This window comes from Etheostoma spectabile, chromosome 9 (assembly GCF_008692095.1).
Source record: "Etheostoma spectabile isolate EspeVRDwgs_2016 chromosome 9, UIUC_Espe_1.0, whole genome shotgun sequence".
NCBI lineage: Eukaryota > Metazoa > Chordata > Actinopteri > Perciformes > Percidae > Etheostoma > Etheostoma spectabile.
In genome coordinates this window covers 31,328,048-31,350,946 of record NC_045741.1, presented here as the reverse complement: position 1 = coordinate 31,350,946, position 22,899 = coordinate 31,328,048, and the positions used below count along the sequence as shown (strand labels likewise).

General features: G+C 39.1%; 1 protein-coding gene across 1 annotated transcript in view; it reads right to left on the bottom strand.

Moving 5' to 3' along the window:
• The window catches only part of ptprfa (protein tyrosine phosphatase receptor type Fa), a 373,454-nt gene that overhangs the window by 298,359 nt on the left and 52,196 nt on the right, over nt 1-22,899 (bottom strand). The window contains exon 2 of the mRNA XM_032525794.1: nt 16,323-16,482. Coding sequence (XP_032381685.1) covers nt 16,323-16,416 — 94 coding nt within the window. The 5' untranslated portion in view covers nt 16,417-16,482. The remainder of the gene's footprint in view (nt 1-16,322; nt 16,483-22,899) is intronic.

Here is a 22,899-nt window from a genome sequence, read left to right as displayed (position 1 = left end):
GGGCAATTTGGTTGAAAGAAATCCATATTTCTGATATAAAACTTTGAAATGGGTCAATTTTTGAATGGAATGGAAAAATGGAATGATGATTGATAATGTTTACTAATAGTTAGTTAAATTACAATCTATGCTAAGTTATTTGATTAATTTATTGTGATATGAAATAGTTGGTTTATACATTCAAATAGTAATCAGATAGTCAATACTTTGTCAATGGTGGATAATACATGCTATACATGCTCTTTGGATGTTCTCATAAAGTATGATAATTACTTAAAGTTAATAAATTACAAAGCATCAAGTAACTTTAAAATGAGCCCGTCTAATCCTTTTAGGCAATCTTTAAAATATATTAATATTTAATATTGCAGCACTGATAATAGCCATCTAAATAATCTTCATAGATGCTTTGCTTTAGGCATTTATAAACCATTAACAAGGTATTGTAATACAACACCTTTATAATACCCATCCAAATAATGAGTTACAATAAATTAATATTGCATTGCAAATACTTGGTAAAGATTATTAACTAGCATTTCATTGTTTCGAGTAAAATACCTAACTATCAGCTTATCTTTTATTAATAACCCTATGAAGTGTTACCAAACAGGCTTCTCTCTCACCTATCTTCCTGTTTTCTGGCTGTTTTATGAACTCTCTTAAGAGTTTGCATTGTGGTTATATTCTTGGAGGATTTCACCGGTTGTCAATACTTTTGTATGGATCTTGCCGAGGTTGTCTGCGGTTCAGGTGTCATCTCAAAGTGAAGTTGTGAGTCATTTTTTAATAAGCACACGGCTGTGGATTCACGTGCTCCGGCTGCTGACAGGCTGTGATAAATGGCTGCTTTTGGAAGTTGGATGTTTGTGTCCGTGAGCATGCACGGCTGTTAGCCGCAGCTTGATGGCTGTGTTGAATTCATTAATATTGCAGGGAGAGGTAAGTAAAATAAGTGAGACTTATGCATACAGCACTTTTCATGTATAAAAAGTGCTTTAAAAGCATATAAAAATCTACACAAGCACATAATATCTTATCGTAAATGCATACAAAGTGATTTAGTAAATTACATTTACATAATAATAGAGGACGTCCAGATCAAAATTCCTGTTTGGGAGACAATATGGGAGGAGGCAGAGCGTTCCATGGTCTAGCTCAGGGTTTTTCGAAGTGTAAAACAGTACAGTGAGCCTCCTTTGAGACTATGTTTAGACGTGGGCGGCTATTTTCATAAATGGACAGTTCAGACATTGTGCACACCTGTCAGTTGTGCACAAGTGCAAGTGTTCTGTTCCACCTACCCATGTACAGTGGTGTGAAAAAGTGTTTGCCCCCTTCCTCATTTCCTGTTCCTTTGCATTTTTGTCACACTTAAGTGTTTCGGAACATCAAACCAATTTAAACAATAGTCAAGGACAACACAAGTAAACACAAAATGCAATTTGTAAATGAAGGTGTTTATTATTAAAGGTGAAAAAAAATCCAAACCATCATGGCCCTGTGTGAAAAAGTGATTGCCCCCCTTGTTAAAACATACTATCACTGTGGTTGTCCACACCTGAGTTCATTTTCTCTAGCCACACCTGTTCACAATCAAGGCATCACTTAATAGGAGCTGCTTGACACAGTAAGTCCACCAGAGATCCTTAAAAGCTACACTCATGCCGAGACCCAAAGAAATTCAGGAACAATTGAGAAAGAAAGTAATTGAATCTATCAGTCTGGAAAGGGTTATAAAGCCATTTCCAAAGCTTGGGAATCCAGCAACCACAGTGAGAGCCATTATCCACAAATGGCGAAGACATGTAACAGTGGTGAACCTTCCAGGAGTGGCCGGCCGCCCAAAATTACCCCAAGAGCCACGACACCTCTACAAGAGGTCACAAAAGACCCCAACACACGTCCAAAGAACTGCAGGCCTCACTTGCCTCAGTTAAGGTCAGCGTTCATGCCTCCACCATCAGGAAAAGACTGGCAATATGCCTGCATAGCAGAGTTCCAAGGAGAAACCACTGCTGAGAAAAAGAACTCAAAGCTCGTCTCATTTCTCCACAACACATCTTGATGATCCCCAGACTTTTGGGACAACATTCTGTGGACCGATGAGACAAAAGTGGAACTCTTTGGAAGGTGTGTGTCCAAGTATATCTGGCGTAGAAGGAACACTGCATTTCATAAAAAGAACATTATACCAACAGTAAAATATGGTGGTGGTAGTTGATGGTCTGGGGCTGTTTGCTGCTTCAGGACCTGGAGGACTTGCCGTGATAAAAGGAACTATGAATTCTGCTGTCTACCAAGAGATCCTGAAGGAGAATGTCCGACCATCTGTTCGTGTACTCAACTGAAACGAACTTGGGTCTGCAGCGGACATATCCTAAACACACCAGCAAGTCCACCACCGAATGGCTGAAGAAAAACAAATGAACTTTGGAGTGGCCTAGCCAAAGTCCTGACCTGAATCCTATTGAGATGTTGTGGTATGACCTTAAAAAGCCGTTCACGCTCGAAAACCCTCTAATGTAACTGAATTAGGACAATTCTGCAAAGATGAGTGGGCCAAATTCCTCCAGGACGCTGTAAAAGCCTCATTGCACGTTATCGCAAACGCTTGGTTGCAGTTGTTGCTGCTAAGGGTGCCCAACCAGTTATAGGTTTAGGGGGCAATCACTTTTTCACACAGGGCCATGATGGTTTGGATTTTTTTCACCTTTAATAATAACACCTTCATTTACAAATTGCATTTTGTGTTTACTTGTGTGTCCTTGACTATTGTTTAAATTGTTTTGATGTTCCAAAACCTAGTTTGACAACTGCAAAGGAACAGGAAATGAGGAAGGGGGCAAACACTTTTTCACACCGCTGTACATATGCCGACAAGAGCATGCCAAACTTGTAGGTGGCAGTGTAAGGAGAAGCTCAAGCCCATGATAGCCAATCAGAAACCCGAAAATAGCAATAGCAGCAACAAATCACTTCCTCTCTCTCCTCTTCCTCACTTCCTCAGCTGCCCAAACCTGTTTGTCTCAGTTTACATGCAAACGTGCAAACGAATATTTCCAAAATCTTCACTCTGAGTTTTGTAGAAGGCGAATTCTCCGTTTGCGTGTCAATGAAGGAAAACCACTGATCTAACCACTGATCTAGGTGCTATGGAATCAAAAGAGTGTGCGTGGAACAGAATGCTAATTTAACATATTAGACCTAAGAGAGTCAGCTGGTGAATATGGGGGAAATAGTTTAGCCACACATTCAGGTGTCTGACGCACAATTCTCAATACGTAAGAGAGAAAATTTCAGACTCACTGAGAAGAAAAGTGTATTTCAACTGTTAATGCAAGATTAGGCTCTGATTGCCATAACTTTTGCCTAGTCCAAATAGCATTCCAATATTGAAAAGAAAAAACATTTGGCATTTTGTTTAACCAATCAAAAATTGACTCGGGCGGTGCTAAGTGACTGTGCAAAATAGCCTCAGGAAGGAACTTGTTTTGGTGAAACATGCTCATTCAAAAGTTGTTTTAGTCGTGCACCAGAAAACTCAGATTGGACATTTAGTCTAGCTAGCTGTCTGGATTTACCCTGCAGAGATCTGAGGAGCAGTTAACCATAGTCCTCAGAAATCCACCAGAGTTTAGAACGCCAACACAAAGGAAGAGGAAGCTGAAGGACATCCGTCTGGCGGAATTCTGGAAATAAAATGTCGTTGAGGTAGACTAATGTGAGGTGAGATGAATGCATCTATAAGCATCTCAAGTTCAGTAGTTGAAATTACAGATCTCAGTTTACTAATATTGCTTAAGTGAAAAAGAAATGGATCGTTTCAGCCACTTTATGTGTGTAGAACAACAAAGATTGATAAAATATCACCCCTAAATTAAAGAGGTTGGAGCGGACAGCAGAGAAAAGAGGCCCGATGCATGATCGTGGGGACGAGGTTTCCCAGAGCAACAACCAGAACCCTAGTCATCTATTGAACTGTAAATCTTATTCTTCCAACCAGTCCCCCATAACATAGAGACAGTCAAGAGGCCTGGATAATATTAAGGCCTCCCTGGGTTTCAATGAGAAATTAAGCTATCATTCCCACATAGCTGGTATGCTATATTTCATCTGTTTATGATCTAACCCAATGGCAGCGAATATAAAGGGAATAGCAGGGTTAAGGCAAGTCATTGTTGTTTATAAAACCAATTATCTCAAACAAAAACCATGGCCTCAAGAGCCTTGGTATGTGTTTTTAAAGTGCAATAAGTGCCTAGACATTGCATAATCTGTCGAGCTAAAGAAGGGTGCGACCGGAGTGCTTTGGGCTAAAATACAAACACTGTATCATTTAATTGCATGATATACATTTTTTATTATTTGTATCTAGTATTTAGTTTGGTAAGCATTTAATTACATAGGTCCAGAGGTGTCAAAAGTATTCACATTAAATACTCAGGTAGAAGTATAGGTACTAGGGTTTAAAAAGACCAAAAGAAAGTATCAACTCAAGCTTTTTACTCAAGTAGAAGTGTAAAAGTACTGGTTTCAAAACTACTTAAAGGAGTAAAAGTAATATTAGGGGGAATAATTCCATTAAAGATAAAAGCTTATGCCGTGCCACAGGGGCCTATAGTGCACTACCCTCCCCCCAAAAAACATTTTTCTAAAGAACATAATCTTATATTAAAATGTTAGTGTTGAAAAATTTGGAATGCACCTTTTTCTGCTGCATTTATGCCCATTGAAATGAATGCATTAAAGTACAATGCAATTACATTACTACTGTACTACTTAGCATTAACATGTGTTTCATGGAGCAGAAGATATGACTAGCCTATAAGTATTGTTTTGCCGCAAAAAGTCAACTTTCAAAAGCAGGTCATCAATAGTCTTTATTGGAATATAAATGTACATCCAAGCTTAGCTGCAGGAATCTGTGAGGGCAACGGATTCATTCTATGCAGATGAAACCATGTATCTATTTTTTTTGTGCATTTTTATGAACAAAGACAAGCCAGGATGAAAACAAGTCAAACTGAAACAGGAGTAACGAGGCTATTTTTTAAACCTAAGGAGTAGAAAGTACAGGTAATTGCGTGAAAATGGTAGAAGTAAAAAGTCTGCTTTAAAATAATTACTGCAGTAAAGTGTAGATAGCCAAATAAAATTTCTACTTAAGTAAGGCAACAAAGTATTTGTACTTTGTTACTTGATACCTCTGCATAGGTCATTAAAATCTTTTGAAAAGAGTTTTTTTGAAAACCTTGTCTACAGGTTCAGCTAAACTGGAAAAAATAGTCAACTGTGCTCAACTGTTTTGAAATATCTGAAAAGGCATTTTTCTTTCATTTTAAAATCTAGCCTGACCCTTTCAAAAACCAACTCGTTTTTCTTTTCTTTTTTTACCATGAGTATAAAAAGTGCGAGCTGTACTCAGTGTGATTTAGGGAAATTTCGTCTCTACAGCATTATGACAGGGACCCTGTGACATGAAACAACCTCTCTATGGAGAGACGGTATTTAACATGCACATCACTTCACTTTGTTGATGCTTTTTACACTGAAAGAGCACGTTTTCTTCAGAATGTGGAGTTCAATGTGCAATGGATTCTGTGTGATTAATTGTATTCAAATCCAAATTTACATCCAGCCATCCATCTCATTCACGACATCCCACATTTCTGGGTTTGCACAGCAGGGAAATCCACTGCATCCGATCAAGTGCTAATACTAAAACTGTCTAATAGAATGCGATGGAGTGTTCCCAGGCAGAAACACATCACAACCACAAACATCAACACTGCACTGTATTGTACAGCGTAATACATCATAACCACCAAGCTCCTATAGGCAAAGGCCAAATTCTTTTTAACCAACACATTCCCACTACCATGCATTAAAAAGCAACGTTTGGTCAGCGGTAGGGTCGGAGAGTAATACGACATACCGTGGGGTCTTAAAAATAGCATATATAGCAATAATATCAGTTTCAATACCATTATTAAAAACCTGGAATGTACTTATATAGGAGACAAGGAATACGTTTTAAATATAATTTATTTTAATGCCTAAAAATGCTCTTATGTGTGGTTATCATCACGTGACAGTGTGGAGGAGAAAGAAAGAAAGAGGGGGGGGTCCAGTATTAGTGTTTGGTATTTAGTTTCTGAATGGTTAAATAGGGGGAGGTTTGGCCAACTCTAGTCAGAGGGCTATTTCACAAAACCAAGATAAGGGATTAAGCCGGGATTTCCCAGTCATCCTGGCTCAATTTAGCCTAAACTCGGTTTAACAAAAGCAGAGGCACCTAAGTTACCATGGAGATTTGTTCTGAACAGCTAGCCTGCTCCCGACCAGGCTAGGATTTAGTAATCCTGGAGCCTTTTCTGTTCACTCAGCAGTGCTTTTACCATGTTCTTATCAGCCTGCATTAAAAAACAACGGTGCATATTGCTGTTCACTGTCATTATTTAAAGTTGTGACCATTATTTTTTATAATTATTACATTGTTACTGTTGTATTGCTGTATGAAGACTGCTGTTCATGTTGTTAGAAGTTTGGTGAATATATTACGGCAGATGTTGAGATAATTAAAAAAAGGCTGATAAAGTTGTCAAATGTGTTTTTAAATTAAGTTACAAAGGACAATATGTACAGTGCTGTACTCGTGTGTTACTATAGTGGACCAATACACCTTAAATTATTTTAGTTGATTTATTTCTTTTGTATTCTTTAACAATTAACGATTCAATAAAATAGCATTCTTAGCACACAATTTGTGTTGTCCAGTAAACTAGGACAATAATTTTGCAATTTTAAGAACATATGCTAATTGTACAATCCTACTAAATTATAGTCTTAGTTCAAAGGAACCAATAACTGGATAGTTTAGATTACTTTACTGGGATATTCCTGTTTTTGATCTTATATTTTTTTCTGGGGGGAAAAAAGTCTGTTACATTCATGTTGATAGTGTGCATGGAATTTGTCACTTAATTTTTAACGTTTTCTAGATTTTAGTGTCCAATTACTTCAATGTCTTTATTTTCTATGTCCATATATACGAGGAAGCAAATAATTAATATGTAAAGAAGGAAACTCTGCCTTTATGGAAAAAAAATTAAAAAGCGTGGCTTATAATAGCGGACCGACTGAATGATAGTCTAATCTAAAATATAATTTACGGACTACTGCTCTTCACTGAAACCATTCAATGAGTCACTTGTCATTTGCAAAAACGAACAGTTGTACACTTTGCATTAAAAGCAGTGGAAGGTAAAATGACTTAGGTAATTAATATTTTAGCCCATGAGGGAGAGATGGAGACACAGAGTGAAAGAGATATTTACACATCATGTTCTAGCGTTGTAGAAAGTTGATTTTCATGATAAATTTGCTGAGGCATATAAGCTTCTGCTCGTTTTTAAGGCAAAAAAGTAGCCTACAACAGTTCATTTGTGCAAATATAGTAGCCGAAACTTTGAATACTATGATTATGACGGTTTCAATTCAGAGCAATGGTCAGTAAATATAATGTTTTTAGGCTACATTCAGTTGGTCCGTGATCATTATGTGTTTCACGTTATCCTACTTCCACAATAAGCTGCTGCTCACTCTGTATAAAGTATGATAAATGAGTATTCTCCATTTTAGCATCAGTGAATCTGTGATCGACCTTGCGACCTGTTAAGGAAAGACGTGAACACGCATCTATCCGAATTACTTCAGCCTGGCTCGACCTAGTCGCTCCTCCTCAGCCTGGCTCGGCCTTCGTGAAACGCCCCTAGCCAGGATGCACAGATTAGACCAGGTTAAGCCTCGCTTTAGTTATCCGGGATTCATAAATCCTGCTTTTGTGAGACAGCCCCCAGATGTCTTTGGCGTTTCTTATTAACGCAAAAAAAAACTCCTTTAGCATCATATGTAGACATCATTCTGGGGGCTGTCTTGGTTGGGATTCTTGGCGTCGCTCTTTGACGCTCTGGGTTGGGACGACGGTTTAACTGCACAAGAACGGCACAGTTCGGTTTAGGAAAACATGGTGGGTTGGGTCATAAAATGTACCATTGAGTGAGATATGGGACAAGACAGGACATGAACCCCGGTCTCCTGGGTGAAAGTCCTGTGTTGTTTGACCCATTCACGCCCGCAAACAACCCCCTTACGGAGATTTTATGTCTTTCATACTACTCTTTACCGTTGTCTCTCTTAATACTATGTCATCTTTCAGCACTGCGGTTGAGCTATTCCATACAGACGCTGAAGGGGGATTTTGTTGGGTCAGGATGAGTTTTACATAATTTGACATTGAGCTATTTGCCTGTATGTCCACCAGATTTTACACAGTATACAAATGGATGAGGAGAGTCTTCCGGTTTGTCCTGTAACCATGGATACATGGACAAGCACCACTGGAATCATTTGGATGCTACACAAACATCTAGATCTGATAATTAGGTGGCGAGATCTTTGCTTTTGTCTGTCGGGGTGGCCGCCTTACGGCTGTGGATAGAAACAGAATCAGTAATCTGACCAATAACAGAGGATCTATTTCATGGCTAGACTTTGGTTTCCCTGGAGACCATCACTAAGCAAAGACCCAGGAGAGAGATTGGGAGTGTTGCATTGTATCTTCATCCACTGAAAAGGTCCAGGACGTCTTGTTCTTGCAGCAGTTAGGCTTTTTAATGACCAATGTTGATGTAATGTTTTTTCCTCTATTCATTCATGCTGTGTATGAGGTAATTACTTATGTTGTTATTGACTGCATATTGTTTACATGGTTGTACATTGACAGATTTATACTTTTTAGTTTTTAATGATTTTGGTTTCTAACCTATTGACTGCATACTTGGCTTTTACTGACCCTCTTATTGTTGTCGCAATGGAACTATGTATTTCCCTTCAATGACTCCGCCTGGTGTAATTTATTGTGTATTGAAGTATTGTGCTTGCTGTGTTTATGTCTTTGTCGACATAAGCCGTTTCTCAATGTCAAGGATTCTTCCTTGGTAGGATTGTGGGTGATTTGGAACTGCGAAGGAAACACATATATGCATCCTTTGCTGTCTATGGGAAATTCTCTGAACGAAGGACTTGGCCCTTGGAAGAATTTGGAGAATTTTCAACATTGGAACAGTCTTTCGAAATTCTGGCTTCGGAGGATCCTTCCTTGATAATGAGAAATGGCTAAAGTCTATTTCAACAACGTTTCATTTCCTGGATTGTTCAGATGCCGCCGGAAATTCCACCAGATGTCATTCATTTTTGGCCAACTATCCGTCACCTTCCTCTGGTGGATTTCTGAGGACTATGGTTATCTGCTCCTCAGATCTCTGCAGGGTAAATCCAGACAGCTAGCTAGACTATCTGTCCAATCTGAGGACTATGGTTACCTGCTCCTCAGATCTCTGCAGGGTAAATCCAGACAGCTAGCTAGACTATCTGTCCAATCTGAGGTTTCTGTTGCACTACTAAAACAACTTTTTAACGTACATATGTTCTACCAAAACAAGTTCCTTCCCACTTTTGGATTTTCTGCTTTCGTTCTACTTTGCTGGAAATGGATACTGTGTTAGTGGTACCGTATTAACGGAAAAATATTTAGGTGAAACAATGCTGAGAAAAATAAATTAATTTGATGCTAGGGAAAATAATTCATTTTTAAAAATGTTGTCCTGACAACTGCAAAATACAGTATAAGTCTGTTTCTTTGTGTCTATGTGTGTATGTGTATTGTGTGTTGTAGTAAAACCAAACACCAGGTGCACGTGATTTTAGAAACACTGCTGATGCATGCTGGGAGTAGTTCTTAGGAATTAGGCCAGGCGGAGGCAGGGCGAAGCCTTTAAGCCTCCGAGGTCCTTGGAGGGCAATGTTTCTAATACAACAGGTTCATTATTGAGAATAGTTGCTTTATGGCTGCAATGAACACATTGTGTAATTTCCTTTATAATTTAGCAAAGAGAAATTCATCAAAGGGGCTGTGTCAGCAATTACCTTCCTGTGTGAGCACTGCACTCCAGAGAAAATGAGAATCATTAATTTCTCACTAAAAGTTGAGATTTTTGGAGAATCTTATAGAAACCAAACTGTTTGAACCTAAAGCTTGTGAGAAAAATTGCACAGACATCATACACATAGTGCTGGAAGTAGCAGAACTGTTTTTCTGCAATAGGATATAACAGAATGAACTTTATTAATTCCCAAAGAGGAAACCACTTGGCTAACATAGACAAAGACATACACACTATGTCGGCAATAGGGCTGCAACTAACATTTGTTATTTTCAGTGTTGATTAATCTGTCTATTTCTCAAATAATTTATTAGTTGGTTAGTAGGAGGGGGGGAATGACCAGACGCCTCCCGCTACAATATTGTTGTGGTTTGGGGTTTTTGTTGGGTTTGTTTTCCAGTTTCTGCCTCCCTGTGAATGTCTCAGTGTTTTCCCAGGTCCCGTGTGCTGTGTCCTGTTCCGTCCCCCGGTAACGTCTGTGTGTTTCACTTCCTGTTTATTGTAAGTCGCTTCCTGTCTTGTCTTGTCTAGCTTTACTTTGTTTGTCTGATTGCCCTTCCCCGCCCTAATGTGATTCACCTGATGTCTCCCCTGTTCCTCATTACCTAATTACCTCTTGTATTTAACCCACAGTGTTTCCTCTGCTTCTGTTGGATCATTGTTGTTTTTTCAGTCTGCTGTGCCACATTGTCTGCGTTGACGCCTCCTGATCTTCCCGTGAGTTTTTCCCCGTGTAGTTTCCTTTTTTTGCATTTTCCCCTGCTCCTCTGCCTGTCTGTTGTGGATTTTGGAGTTTGGCTTCCCTCGAACTTGGCTCTTGTGGATTGTTTTTTGTTAAAGACTGCAATAAAGCCTTGTTTGCCTGCTCCTTGCCTCCCTCCTTCTCTCCGCATTTGGGTCCTCACCTCATCACCCCATCACACAATATCATCACGATACTTATGTCACAATATGATAATATTGCGATTATAAACACTTCTTGAATTAAAAAAAATGTCTAAGTTACACAAAGACGTATTAAGGTCTCAGTATACCTTAAAGAGCAAGTTCATACAATGTGTTGTCCAACCATGTCTGAACAAAAATGTGTGTGTATATATAGTAGCTGTTCTGAAAAGCCACGCTTTAAGTGCCCAAAACACTTTTTTTTTTCTGGGATTTGGGGTTTTATTTTGTGTCTCTGGTGCTTCCACACACATAGAAACTTGGGGAAAAAAACTATCCATGGTATTTTGAATGAGATACGGTTTCTGAATGTCCTTTGCCTTCAGTCTCCGGGTGAGCTGTTAAAAATCTGCACGGCTTTCTACGTCACTAGAAGAGACGAGGTGTCTATCATTGCACATGCTAGCGGTGGCATGCTAGCTCGTTCTCATTGGCTGCTACAACCCCCACTAGTTGACCATAATCTCCAAAAGAACTACTTCCTGTCCATGTTCTGCAGGTATTCCACAAGTGGCCCTCCTCTAGAAGAAGTCGCCTTGGACTGACCAAAGTTAGAGAGAGTTATCTAGCTGATGGGATCTTACCTAGCTACTGAGCATGTGCGACTCCCAACAAAGATAGGATAGAAGTGAGATGTCTCACTCTGTAGCTAAAGAGACCTAACACACAGGGTGAAAACCGCATCTGCGGCAATATGTAGTACAACAAAAATAGGGTGTTTTTCGAAAATGAAACCATGGAAACCTTTTCTGGTACAATCTCAATATACAATTATGAACCTAAAAAATGAACAGAATATGGGCGCTTTAAAAGTTGGGCTGAAAAAAGCCTCCCCTCACATAAGTTGGATTAATTTAAGGATTAATTGATGCACCATGCATCATTCGCTGATTTTAGCTGTCTTTCTATAGATCTGTTTTTTTAATGTATGGAATGATATGTCGTCTGCGTTTTGGTTTTTAGCGTTAGTCTGGAGCTAAAAGCTTTCTCCAGTAGAAGAACAAAACTCTGTTTAAATAACACGTCCAAACCTATCTCCTCAACATTCTCGTATACTGGGCATAAACGGGAGGCAGCGTGTAGACCCCGCCTGCTGCTGGTAGTTGCCAATGAGACCCAATCAGGCGGCGAAACATTGGCGTCAGTGTTGGTGTTGCCAAATATGTCCGTTTGTGGCCGTTGAAACTGCAACACGACCCTGTAGATTCCATGTTTTTTCCAAATATCTCCGGTTTAGAGCCTCGGAAACGCCAGAGCAGGGGGAATGAGAGTGGGAAACGTAGCAGAAGATATTTGTTATTAAACCAGACATCAATGGTCACGTTTTGAATATCTGTCTCGAGGCTTGATTAACTAACTCCTGTCAGCTGTGTGTAATGTTAAACTCAATTCTCTTACTAATGTGAAATTACATTTTCCATGTTCCTACTCAGCCTTTCACCTCTACTGCATTTGCCATCCCCAAAATTGATGTTGTGCTCATTAAACATGGCTGACTTGGTTCAATGGAATTCTCATGGGAGACGTAAAGAACCATCATTGCATTAGCAAGGCTCTGGTCAATGCGTGCAGATCATTTTTTAGTCTCCAAACCCAGCCATGAACCCTGACTCAGTGCTCATAACGCGGATATATGTTGTTGACCTTTTTACTGTTTCTTCTCCTCACATTACCGGATACAGACAGATTCATCACGCAGCCTTGACCAAACTGTATTTCTTTTCTGAACATTTTAAAAAAGAGACTACAGACGACAAATTAGCTTAGTCTCGCATAGCCAGACCTTCCTCCAAAGCACTGCGGGGAAAGGTCTGGCGAGTCCACACAACATTCCAGAATAGGAGAAAAAACGTGCTCTGGTTAATTTCTTTAAAGAAATCACAATTGCAGGACAGAGCAACAGTGCCTCTGCAGAATGAAGAAAAATTCTAATAAACAAATAAGTCTATACGAACGTTGTCCCCATCTATGATATCTCTCCTCTTAAGTCACTGTTGTGTGTCTCCTGCCTCTATGGGCCTCACAATCCTTTAGGACTTTTTGTTTTGGATTTTTCATCCTTTCTTTCCCGTGGAAGGAGTTTATTAACATTGCGTTATGTAATAACACCTGTTATGTTCTCACTAAACGCAACGTTTGTTTTTACAAAAATGTAATATGGTGCGTTATGGAATAACCAAGCAAAATGGTATTGTTTCATTATAACGTTGCCGTGTTTTTTTGATGAATTCTAGCGTGAATCATGGTGACTCAATTAACTTAATCTACTTTTAGTAGATTAGTACCTTCTATTGGTCAAGACACATCACAAAATGTATTACATAAATGAGGCAGATTATTAAGTAATGTGGGTGTATTTACATAATTAAGTATATACTGTATGTGTTACATTTTGACATTTGATTACATAAGTGTGATGAGGGTGAGTATAGGCGTGGAGTGGGAGTGTCATTTCATCTGCACATGTTGGTGACAGACAAGCAGAGATACCATCTGGACCTGTGGGCTTGTTGACACTGATTTGCTTTACTCTCATGTTGTCCTTGGGTCAAATGACCCGTTTTCCTATATCAATATTATTTTTGACTACCCAAATGTAATTACCCCAAATAACCCGATTGATTCCACACAAAGCTCTTTGGGGTGATTTTGATGGGCAATTGTGGGGCGTCTTATTCAATTTTATAGCTTTTCAAAAACGTTGGAGAGGTTTTGAAATAGTATTGAGTAAAAGTTGACATATTCCAGTCTGTGATATCCATCAACATACATTCCTATATATTCCATTCCTAAATAATCAAACATTAGGTTTAATTGCCTATAAATGAGGTTTATTAACCATGAATTCCAAAAAATAACTGTAAAACTAAAGTTGAAAGTAGTGTTGAAAATGTCAAAAGTGACAAACATTGAAAAAAGCATCAAAAGTGGTGAAAAAAGGGACAAAAAGTTAAAATCATTGATGAAAAGCATCAACGAAAAGCATCAACGAAATTGTGGAAGCTGTTATCGAAGTTTATTTCGCATGACGATAATTTTGAGGATTTTCATAAAACTAAAATGACTTTTTCATGTCAAGCTATGGGTGCTTTCATTTCAATTTTATCCATTTCCAATAAATAGCCATAATAGTTCCCACTTTGTATGTTTCCTTCAATTATTTAAAAAGAACAAAAATAAGCACTTTTGTATTAGAAAAAAAATATCTCACCTTCAATTTTTGAGGCTACTTACAGTACACACCTTTCCAATGAACTATGAGGACAAAAAAAAAAAACTTTCATCGTCATTTATCGTTGTCGAGGTAAAATGTGCAATTAGTCGTGATTTGGATTTTAGGTCATGTTGTGCTATTAATCACCATGTCACATTCAGTCATAATGCTCCAACCTCTAATAAAAAAAACATTCACCTCATTTGCTTTAGCCAACTCCTTGACCACATGTTGAGATTTCTTTGCGGGTTTAGTGGTGGCTGTTTCCATGGAGTCCAAAGGTTATTTTAGAGCCTAGAGGTTGTCCTCTAATGCCTCGCTACAGTGTTCCCTAGCTTAGTTTAGCCTCTGGTTCATCTCCTTTTATACAGTTTTATGTGGTCGTTTGACTAAATGACTTTAGGGTAATACAGTCCTTCACAGTACTATAGAAACAGAGTCTGGAGCGTCAAGTAAAAGAAACTCCCACTAGTAAATGTGAGCATTTACTCGACCCATTCAGCTTCTCTTTTCAGCTTCTTTTTCTTATCTAAGTTATAAGTTTGTTTGTTTATGTATGCAGCTTTAACTGAGGCAAATTCCACAGAAGTGTACTTATTGTGGCAGTAAAACCTTTTCTTATTCTGATAACTAACATTGACATTCAAGCACTTAATGAGACATTAGCACTTAACTTCTGTGCTTGTACCAACAATACTGTAAGGGGCGAATTCACAAAAGGAACGTTCACAGGTAGGAAGATATTATTGGTGAAGAGCCAAAGCCCGGTTGCGGAAAGTCTGTTCGCTCCCTATTTAGCATCGTTGTACCGAATTTGGTTGCAGTTCCAGCAGAGTTCCATTGAGGTTGATCGCGATCTAGTGCAAAATGAATGTGAGTCTACGAAGCTAGATGGCTAAATTTATCTCTTTCGCCTGAGTGTTGTTGATAAATTTGATTTGATTTGTAGTTTTTGCAAGTTCAACATGGATAATAGATCAAATGTTGAATGAACGAGTACTTATGTCCTTTCGATTTCTTACAGGTTGAGTGGTTGTTGCCCATACATTCTGCTAATGAATGCTGATTAGTTAGTGAAGGACTGATGTCTGAGTGAATATTTCGGCGTGGTGTGGTCTATAAAACCTCACCAAACCTCTTTCTATCACGTATATTGACAGGGAGAGCCTAACCTGTCAGCTGTTTTGTTGATGCTTTGAGAGAAAATAAAGCCGTAAAGAAGAATCTCCGGCCGTGTGATGTGTATGACGTCATTGACATTTTACAAGGCTTTTCAGAACAATAAAATGACTCACACCCACCCCAGTAGTGTGTATTTTCTTTGTCTCCCCTTTCAAATGTAATATTCAAATTACTAGACAAAAACTTTAATCCTGAGAAAAGTTGGGCATAGCTCCATAGAGTCCCATTGATTCTGCCTGTGAGCGCCCTATAGTGGAATCTGAGTGGGACTGCAACCAGTTCAGAAGCCGAAAGTATCGAGAGAGTGGAATTTCTTCCCTTATTAGAAATTCTTTGACGGAGCAGAGGTTCCGGACATTCCAGGAAGCGGGCTGGCCAATCAGAGCAGACTGGGCTTTTTTTTCGAGAGAAACACAACGTCTCATACAGAGGGTGAATACAGATGCAGCAGTCATGGGCGGTATGAGAAAAATACTTTTCAACTACTTTTTAACATTAAAGCATGTTAACATGTTCTAATACAAACATAAAATGCAAGTATAATCCTGAAAATGCTATATAACAGTTAGCCTTTAACATAAATGAATAACAACATTACACATTAAGGCACACATTTATTTTTTAAGCTCATAAAGTTTTTCTATATTTTTCTGTATAAAGTTTTTTGTGTCTTTGTGTGTCGCGTGTTTCTACAACGTTAGACAGTCAATCACAAGCATAATTAGATCTTGGTAAAAGCATGCTGCATGCCTATTGGCTCACTAACTCTGAGATTTCCACCTTAGGTATTGAAATTGAGTGTCGAATGATGAGGTATTTTTCGATACTCAGTACTTGGAGGTAATGCGACCTGTGCCTAAGAAGTATTGAACCGAGTACCCAGCCCTACTCTGCAGCCTCCATGGCAGCTAATGGATCCTAGCTGCTGACAGATGGGCAGAGCTCGGAGCTGTGTGAAGAATATGAGTACTCACTCTCTGCGTGAGACGGCAGCACCAGCCCGGCCAGCAGCACCAGATGAAGAGCTCCCTCGGCGAGAGGCGACAGCCGTCTGAATCTAAGGTCCATGGTCTGACTGTTGGTCGTGACGCTGCTGCTGATCGCCTACCACCTCACACCTTCATAGAGTGACACCTGCAAAGATGTTAACGATAGATAATATTGTATTAGGACAATGCACATTAATCAACAGTTCTGTAAATTTCCAACCGTGGTCCTAGTTTCCCAGCATGCAAGTGTTTATGGTGGCAGGAAACCGGAGCACCCGGAGGAAAGCCCATCTCTCATCTCATGCGGCATGGGAAAAACGCTAACAGTTGCCACTGAGTTTGATAGTATTTCATTGTAATACAAAAGCCATACATTTTTTACCTTCAAGAAGATAACAATGTTCCATTTTGATCAAACTGTTTCAAAGAAGTTTTGACTTTGAATTGTGTGGATTATTTCAGCAGCCACAGTGAGTACTGTTGAATTTTACCGCCCGACACTTAGAAGTGGTAGTATATGTAAAAATAAATGTACATTTTGTCTGCCCTATTTACATCAATAAGGGTAGACTGAATATTAGAAACACCACAAGGTACTGCAAAACTGTTAAGTCTGGTCAAGTCTGTTAAGTTAAGTCACTCATGGCTGATCTTGTTGCGTGCACTTCCTGTTTTATTTTGTATTCACCTTCCCTCTCGTTTCATACACGGACATCCTCCCTTTGTGTGAATTTCCCGACACTGTGATTGGCTACCCCGCCCTTGATTGGTTTCACCTGTTTTCGCCCTACCTCATGTAGAAATAGTCCTTGTCTCCTTTTGTCTTGGGCCAGTTTGTCTTGTTCTGTCCATGTGATAGAAGTTCTATGCCAGATATTCATGTAACCAGGTTTTGTTCCTTAATTTTGTGAGATTGTTTTATCCTCCTAGTGAGCGCTTTTCACTGGTTATGACTCTTTGAAATTCTTTCATTAGGATAACCCCTTGAGATGTACCATCTCGTTTTCGAGGGGGTCTTAAACAAGATACCACAAAAATACAATGCACATATTCAAACAAGACACAAATAACCAAACAACCAAAGATTCAAAACAGACATCAGTGAAAAATAAAAAACACCCAGAGCCTACAATTAAAACATAAGTGACAGGGAATAACGATCATTCAGAATATTGCCAAGCTTTATTGTGAAAATGTCAACGAGATTAAGTGGTTCGGTAAAGTGAAAAGCAGTCTGAAAAAGGAAATGGAGTGAATATTTACTGGTAAATTATTCCAGTCAGAAGGTGCTTTAAACATAAAAGCTTTTTTTTATATGGACTTAGAAACATTAGGTACTAAAAAAAAGCTGTACAGTGTGTCTTAAATGATGAGTGGAGGAAAAAGAAACCAAAAGCTGTTTTTAAATAAAAAAGGATAGTTGAAATGAACACACTTTTTGCAACCAATGAATTTTTCTTCTTATATATGGCAAGTCAAGAAGTTCATCCATTATGCAATGATGAGTTGTAAATGAGCAATTATGAAAAAATCGACACAGCGAGAGAGGTATTATGGTATAATGCAGTACACAGAATCAGCATAATCCCTTATTGGCAGTATACAGTAAGTTGAAAATCAATTTTTTTGGGAGTCGTACATTTGAGTCCACCAGTGTCATTTTTAAGATCGTTACAAAAACACCAACTTTTGTTCCAACTTTTAGGCTTTTTTTTGGGCTGGATATATCATTTGTTTTGTAAGTAAGTAAGTAAAGTTTATTTATAAAGCGCTTTTCTCAGATAAAAATCACAAAGTGCTGTACAAAAGAGTAAGTAAAAAACAAGCAGTATAAAATGTATATAAATATATAAAATTAAAATGACACTAGCAAAAATCCATCAACCAAAAGCCTTCTTAAACAGACATGTTTTCAGATCTTTTTTAAAAGAGACGACAGTGTCTGCAAGACGCAAGGACAGGGGCAGGGCGTTCCACAGTCTGGGAGCAACAGACTGAAATGACATGTCCCCTCGGGTCTTATAACGGGTCTTAGGGACCGCAAGCAGGTTCTGGCCAGAAGACCGAAGAATTCATATTGTCTAAATATGAATGTGGATCACATAAATAATATCAAGATTATTTAGACTGCTTGCTAGATTTACATTTCTAGTGATGAATCTGCAAAAACAATGGTTTATTTCATGGATTTGTTTTAGATTCTAACACTGCATGAGCACAACCGGTCATTGCTGTCTTAAAATACACTGGTTTTAGAAGTTCCATGGTCAAGGTATAAAGCGTGTGTGTGTGTGTGGGGGGGGGGGGGGGGGAAATAATAGTTGCACTGTCATAGATGTTGCTCTTTTTAGGTCCAAACTCAAAACTTATTTGTTTAGAATGGCTTATAATACTTAGTAGTGGTGGGTCATGTTATGTCAGTTTTTCTGATTTTACTGTTTTCTCTGTCACTCTTTTTGTTGTATGATATGTAGTTTTATTCTTGTTTTCTGATGTGAACCACTTTGGATACCTGCTGGTTGCTTTGAAGTGCTAAATGGTACATGTTGATTGATTGACTGACTGACTGACTGATTCCTTGCTTTGTTCTAACACTGCTTTCTTCAGTCTCTCTCTATCTCGCTTGACCATATGTTACCGTGCTTGGGCATTCGTGGAGACTCCGTCATAAACTTTGCCATTTTGACCAGCTGTGTGTAAATATAAAATAGATTATAGATGATTTTATTTCTGTAACTTATAGCTGACTTACCAGCTGACTTCAATATTTACGTTCTAAAACCAGCCTCTGGAGACTCTCTCTCTCTCTCTCTCATGGGTGGGTAAAGCAGAGAAAGGGGAGGTAACCTTGCCCCTTATGACCTCATAAGGAGCAAGATTCCAGCTTGGCCTATCTGAGCTTTAATTTTAGTAAAGGTAGAGCAGGATACCCAGGGCTTGGTTTACACCTTTCACCATTTCTAGCCACTGGGGGACCATAGGCAGGCTGGGTGAACTCATATTAATGTTAAGAAAACTCAAAGTGAAATTTTCATGCCATGGGACCTTTAAGACAAGAACATTGCAAGATTACGGCGCATATTTGAGAATGCAATGCTCAGAAGTGAAGTGCACCTGCAGTGAGAGAAAGCACCTGGCACAACTCTCATCTTCCAGCTATTAGTCTCCATCATTTGGAGCCAACATGAACTAAAAGAGCAACCCTTCCAGCACATGTGAACCACAGGGGCCTGGCCGCTGCCAGCTGGTGTTAAAGGGGCCGGGTAAATCTTTTCCCTAGTGGAGTAATACAACAAACCTCATAACATTACAAGTCAATCAACTACAGATTGCTTTATTTGTATACAAGATACTTCCTTCATTCTATGATGAACTCTATTCTTAAATTTACTAACTTCATAACCATGCCACTTGAAATAACATCAAACTCAGGCCAGGTTAAACATTTTCAACTTCAGTTTGGTTTAAATTACAGAGGTGGAGTGATGTGGAATACCATTTGATTTTTCAAAGCTAACACCTGTACAATTTAAGTAACTGTTAACCTGTTTTGTTTGTTGTTTTGCAATGTCATCCCTATGGTATGTCTTTGTAAACAACCCATGTAACTCCTAATATTATTTTACCTTTCATATTTATTCTGTTGATTTCATATTGTTTGCAATTTTAGTTTGCACCTTTTTTCTCTCTTTTCTTTTCAGTATTTGTTTCTTTCTATTTTAATTGGATTATGCATTGCCAGATTAAGCCCCTTTGAGGTGTTTTTTCTTCTCTTTATCAAATCTTTTATTGATTATTGACATATAATTCTGCAGTGTTTGAATGTGTACACCAATACACTAAACTACAAAAAAACTAAAAAGTCAACACGTAAACTCTCTCACCCTTAACACATTTACATTTGCACCAAAAGACGCAATGCACTTTTCATAGATCCATGACTTCCATTTCCTGTGTATCTTCTTACAGTGGAGTGACTATACTGTCACACATACAGACCAGTGACTACTAAAAATATAGACGGATCTCAAAGTTGATGTTGATGAAACATTATAAATGCATATATGAAATGAATTATCTATACACTCATATCTGTATGCATGTAAAATATAGCCAACAAGGCCTCCAGAGTTCATTATAAAGCACAGCGTACATACAAAACAAAGATGGTGGAATTCCCACAAGCAAGCAACAGACCGACTTCACAGGCTCAATCACATTCACATTCGCCTTGGTTCCTAAGGGGACACCCCAAAGCATTTCAGGAGGGCCACAAGGGGGCCCTAGGCTTGATGCAACCAACCCAGTCTCACACCAGTTCACGTTATTTTGATTTATTAAATTATGTACATAATATTCTCGTTTATTTTGTGTACACGTCACAAATTTTGAACGTGGGCATTGCACAACTGCCATGACACTGGGTTGTTATGGGGGACGCGACACTGGAAAAGGAAACGCCACACGCCGGCGACAACAACGGGACGGACCGCCACACGCGGGACATGATCGTCGGGCGCAGGGACACGATCCGCGGTCTCCGTGGCACGCAAACAACGGGGTAATGAAACGCCAAAAGCGGGCCAGTAACGTTAGTAGCTTAGTCTCAGAGAACAAGACGTCATGACCAATAAGGTTACCAAAGGTGTCTGTTTGCGGTCGTTGAGACTAAATCACAACCCCGCAGATTCCAAACCAAAACGGGTCTGAAGGGTTTCCAAATGTCGGTTTAGGGGCTCGGAAACGCCAGAGCGGGGGGAAATGTAGGAAAAAGACATTTGTTTTTAAAATGTAGCAATGCAAATGTAGCCAAAGTACCACATGTACTTTGGCTAAATAAATAAATAAAAAAACGGTTATTTTTAGTCATTTTGCCTTTACTTCATTCACAGTTGAGTTTAATTGTAGATAGGACACACAAATCTATCTGGGGACATCGTGTGCTTACATGATAAGCACTACTAGGCCACGGGGACACCCCAACAACACAATACTTGAGTAGGAATAAAAAGATATATTCACTCCAACCCCTGCGGTTATCAAAAATAATGCACCCCTTCAATAAGCCCCCCTAAAATAAGCTGTAAGGATTATCCTAAACGGGTTTCTTGTGGTTTCCACAGATTTCATGTGGTTATTGAACTGCAAGCACCTGGAACAAGTCCAGCCCAGTCTTTACAACTTCACTGATTGCACATCAACAAGGCCAAATATGTGCTGAGATAGATCGCTCCAGGGATAAGGGCAATACAATCCACTGCCTTCTGCCTCAGCACACCAGCAATACAGATAGAGCAGTGGTCAGGTTGTCCTTTCCCCTGATACTCCTCCTTTCTCAAATGAAATCCAGAGCAACATGAATCCCATCAACTTCACCATCCATGCAGACGCACACAGCCGACAGCCCGCACACAGCTCGGATACATATTCAGTTTATCCGCCTATCACTATATACGGAAGAGTGACAACTAACAACTTTTTGTTGAAATATATTCAAAATACACACACACACACACACACACACACACACACACAATTCGCAACAGCTTTGAATATGTCCACACAGTGCGCCTGAAAACCCCCACCCAGGTTGAATTACCCAAAGTCTTTCAGAAAGAGTCCAACATCTTTGACGTGTCATTAGGTGGGCTTTGACAGGAAGACAGGGAGGTGACTACGTGCTGGAGTTCCACAGTCTTCCTGGATCAAGAGCCTTTCTCCATACCATTACTATTGTCTGCCAACAGTGGCGTAGAGACAGCTGTAACAACCCTTTCATGTGTGCTCACCCGTCTCCCAAAAACGCATCCATTCTACAGCTCAAACTGTTTAATCACCAATCAGGGGGATCCGAGTTACATCCTGGCTTGGTTGCTTCTGACACTGCTGCACTGCAGCATTTTGTATCTGTAATAGAACTTGTCCCAAACTGAAAGAAGGTAGAAAATAGAAACTTTTTGGGGGTATTTTTCTTTTCTTTTTTTTCAAAAGCTAATTGAAAAACCTTTTGGACATGAAGGTTAACAACGTAAATCAATATAGTACAGTTATGATGTCCCGGAATTTTTACTCGAAAAAATAACTACAGAAAATAACACACATATACACACAACTACAGACACAACAGTATGCAGAAAGACATTTAAGAAGTTGTATATAATTCCATCTTTGCTTTGAAATAGCACTCAGAGAAGACTCTTGTTCTTTTCCTCCTAGCATGACAGTTAAGGCTTATGTAATGCATGAGCTGAAGTTAGGTTGAAACGTGTAGTTGTGAAAGGCAGGTTTATGTATTATTACATTTTTTTTCTATGCCTTAGTTTTAGGTTGTTTTAGCATTATTTTCTTTAACCCTCTGAGCCCGAGACACTCGCCCACGAGTAAAAAAGTACCTCTGATTTATAGTTTACCTCTTTGATAGCACGGTTCCTCTGCTGGAACCCGTTTTTCCAATATGGGATATAACGTGTTTTCATTCATGAATTGCAAGCATTAAATCGTCACAAACACGGCCATGCAGCACATCATTAGAAAGCTTAAAGTCTCATGATTCCATTGAGCC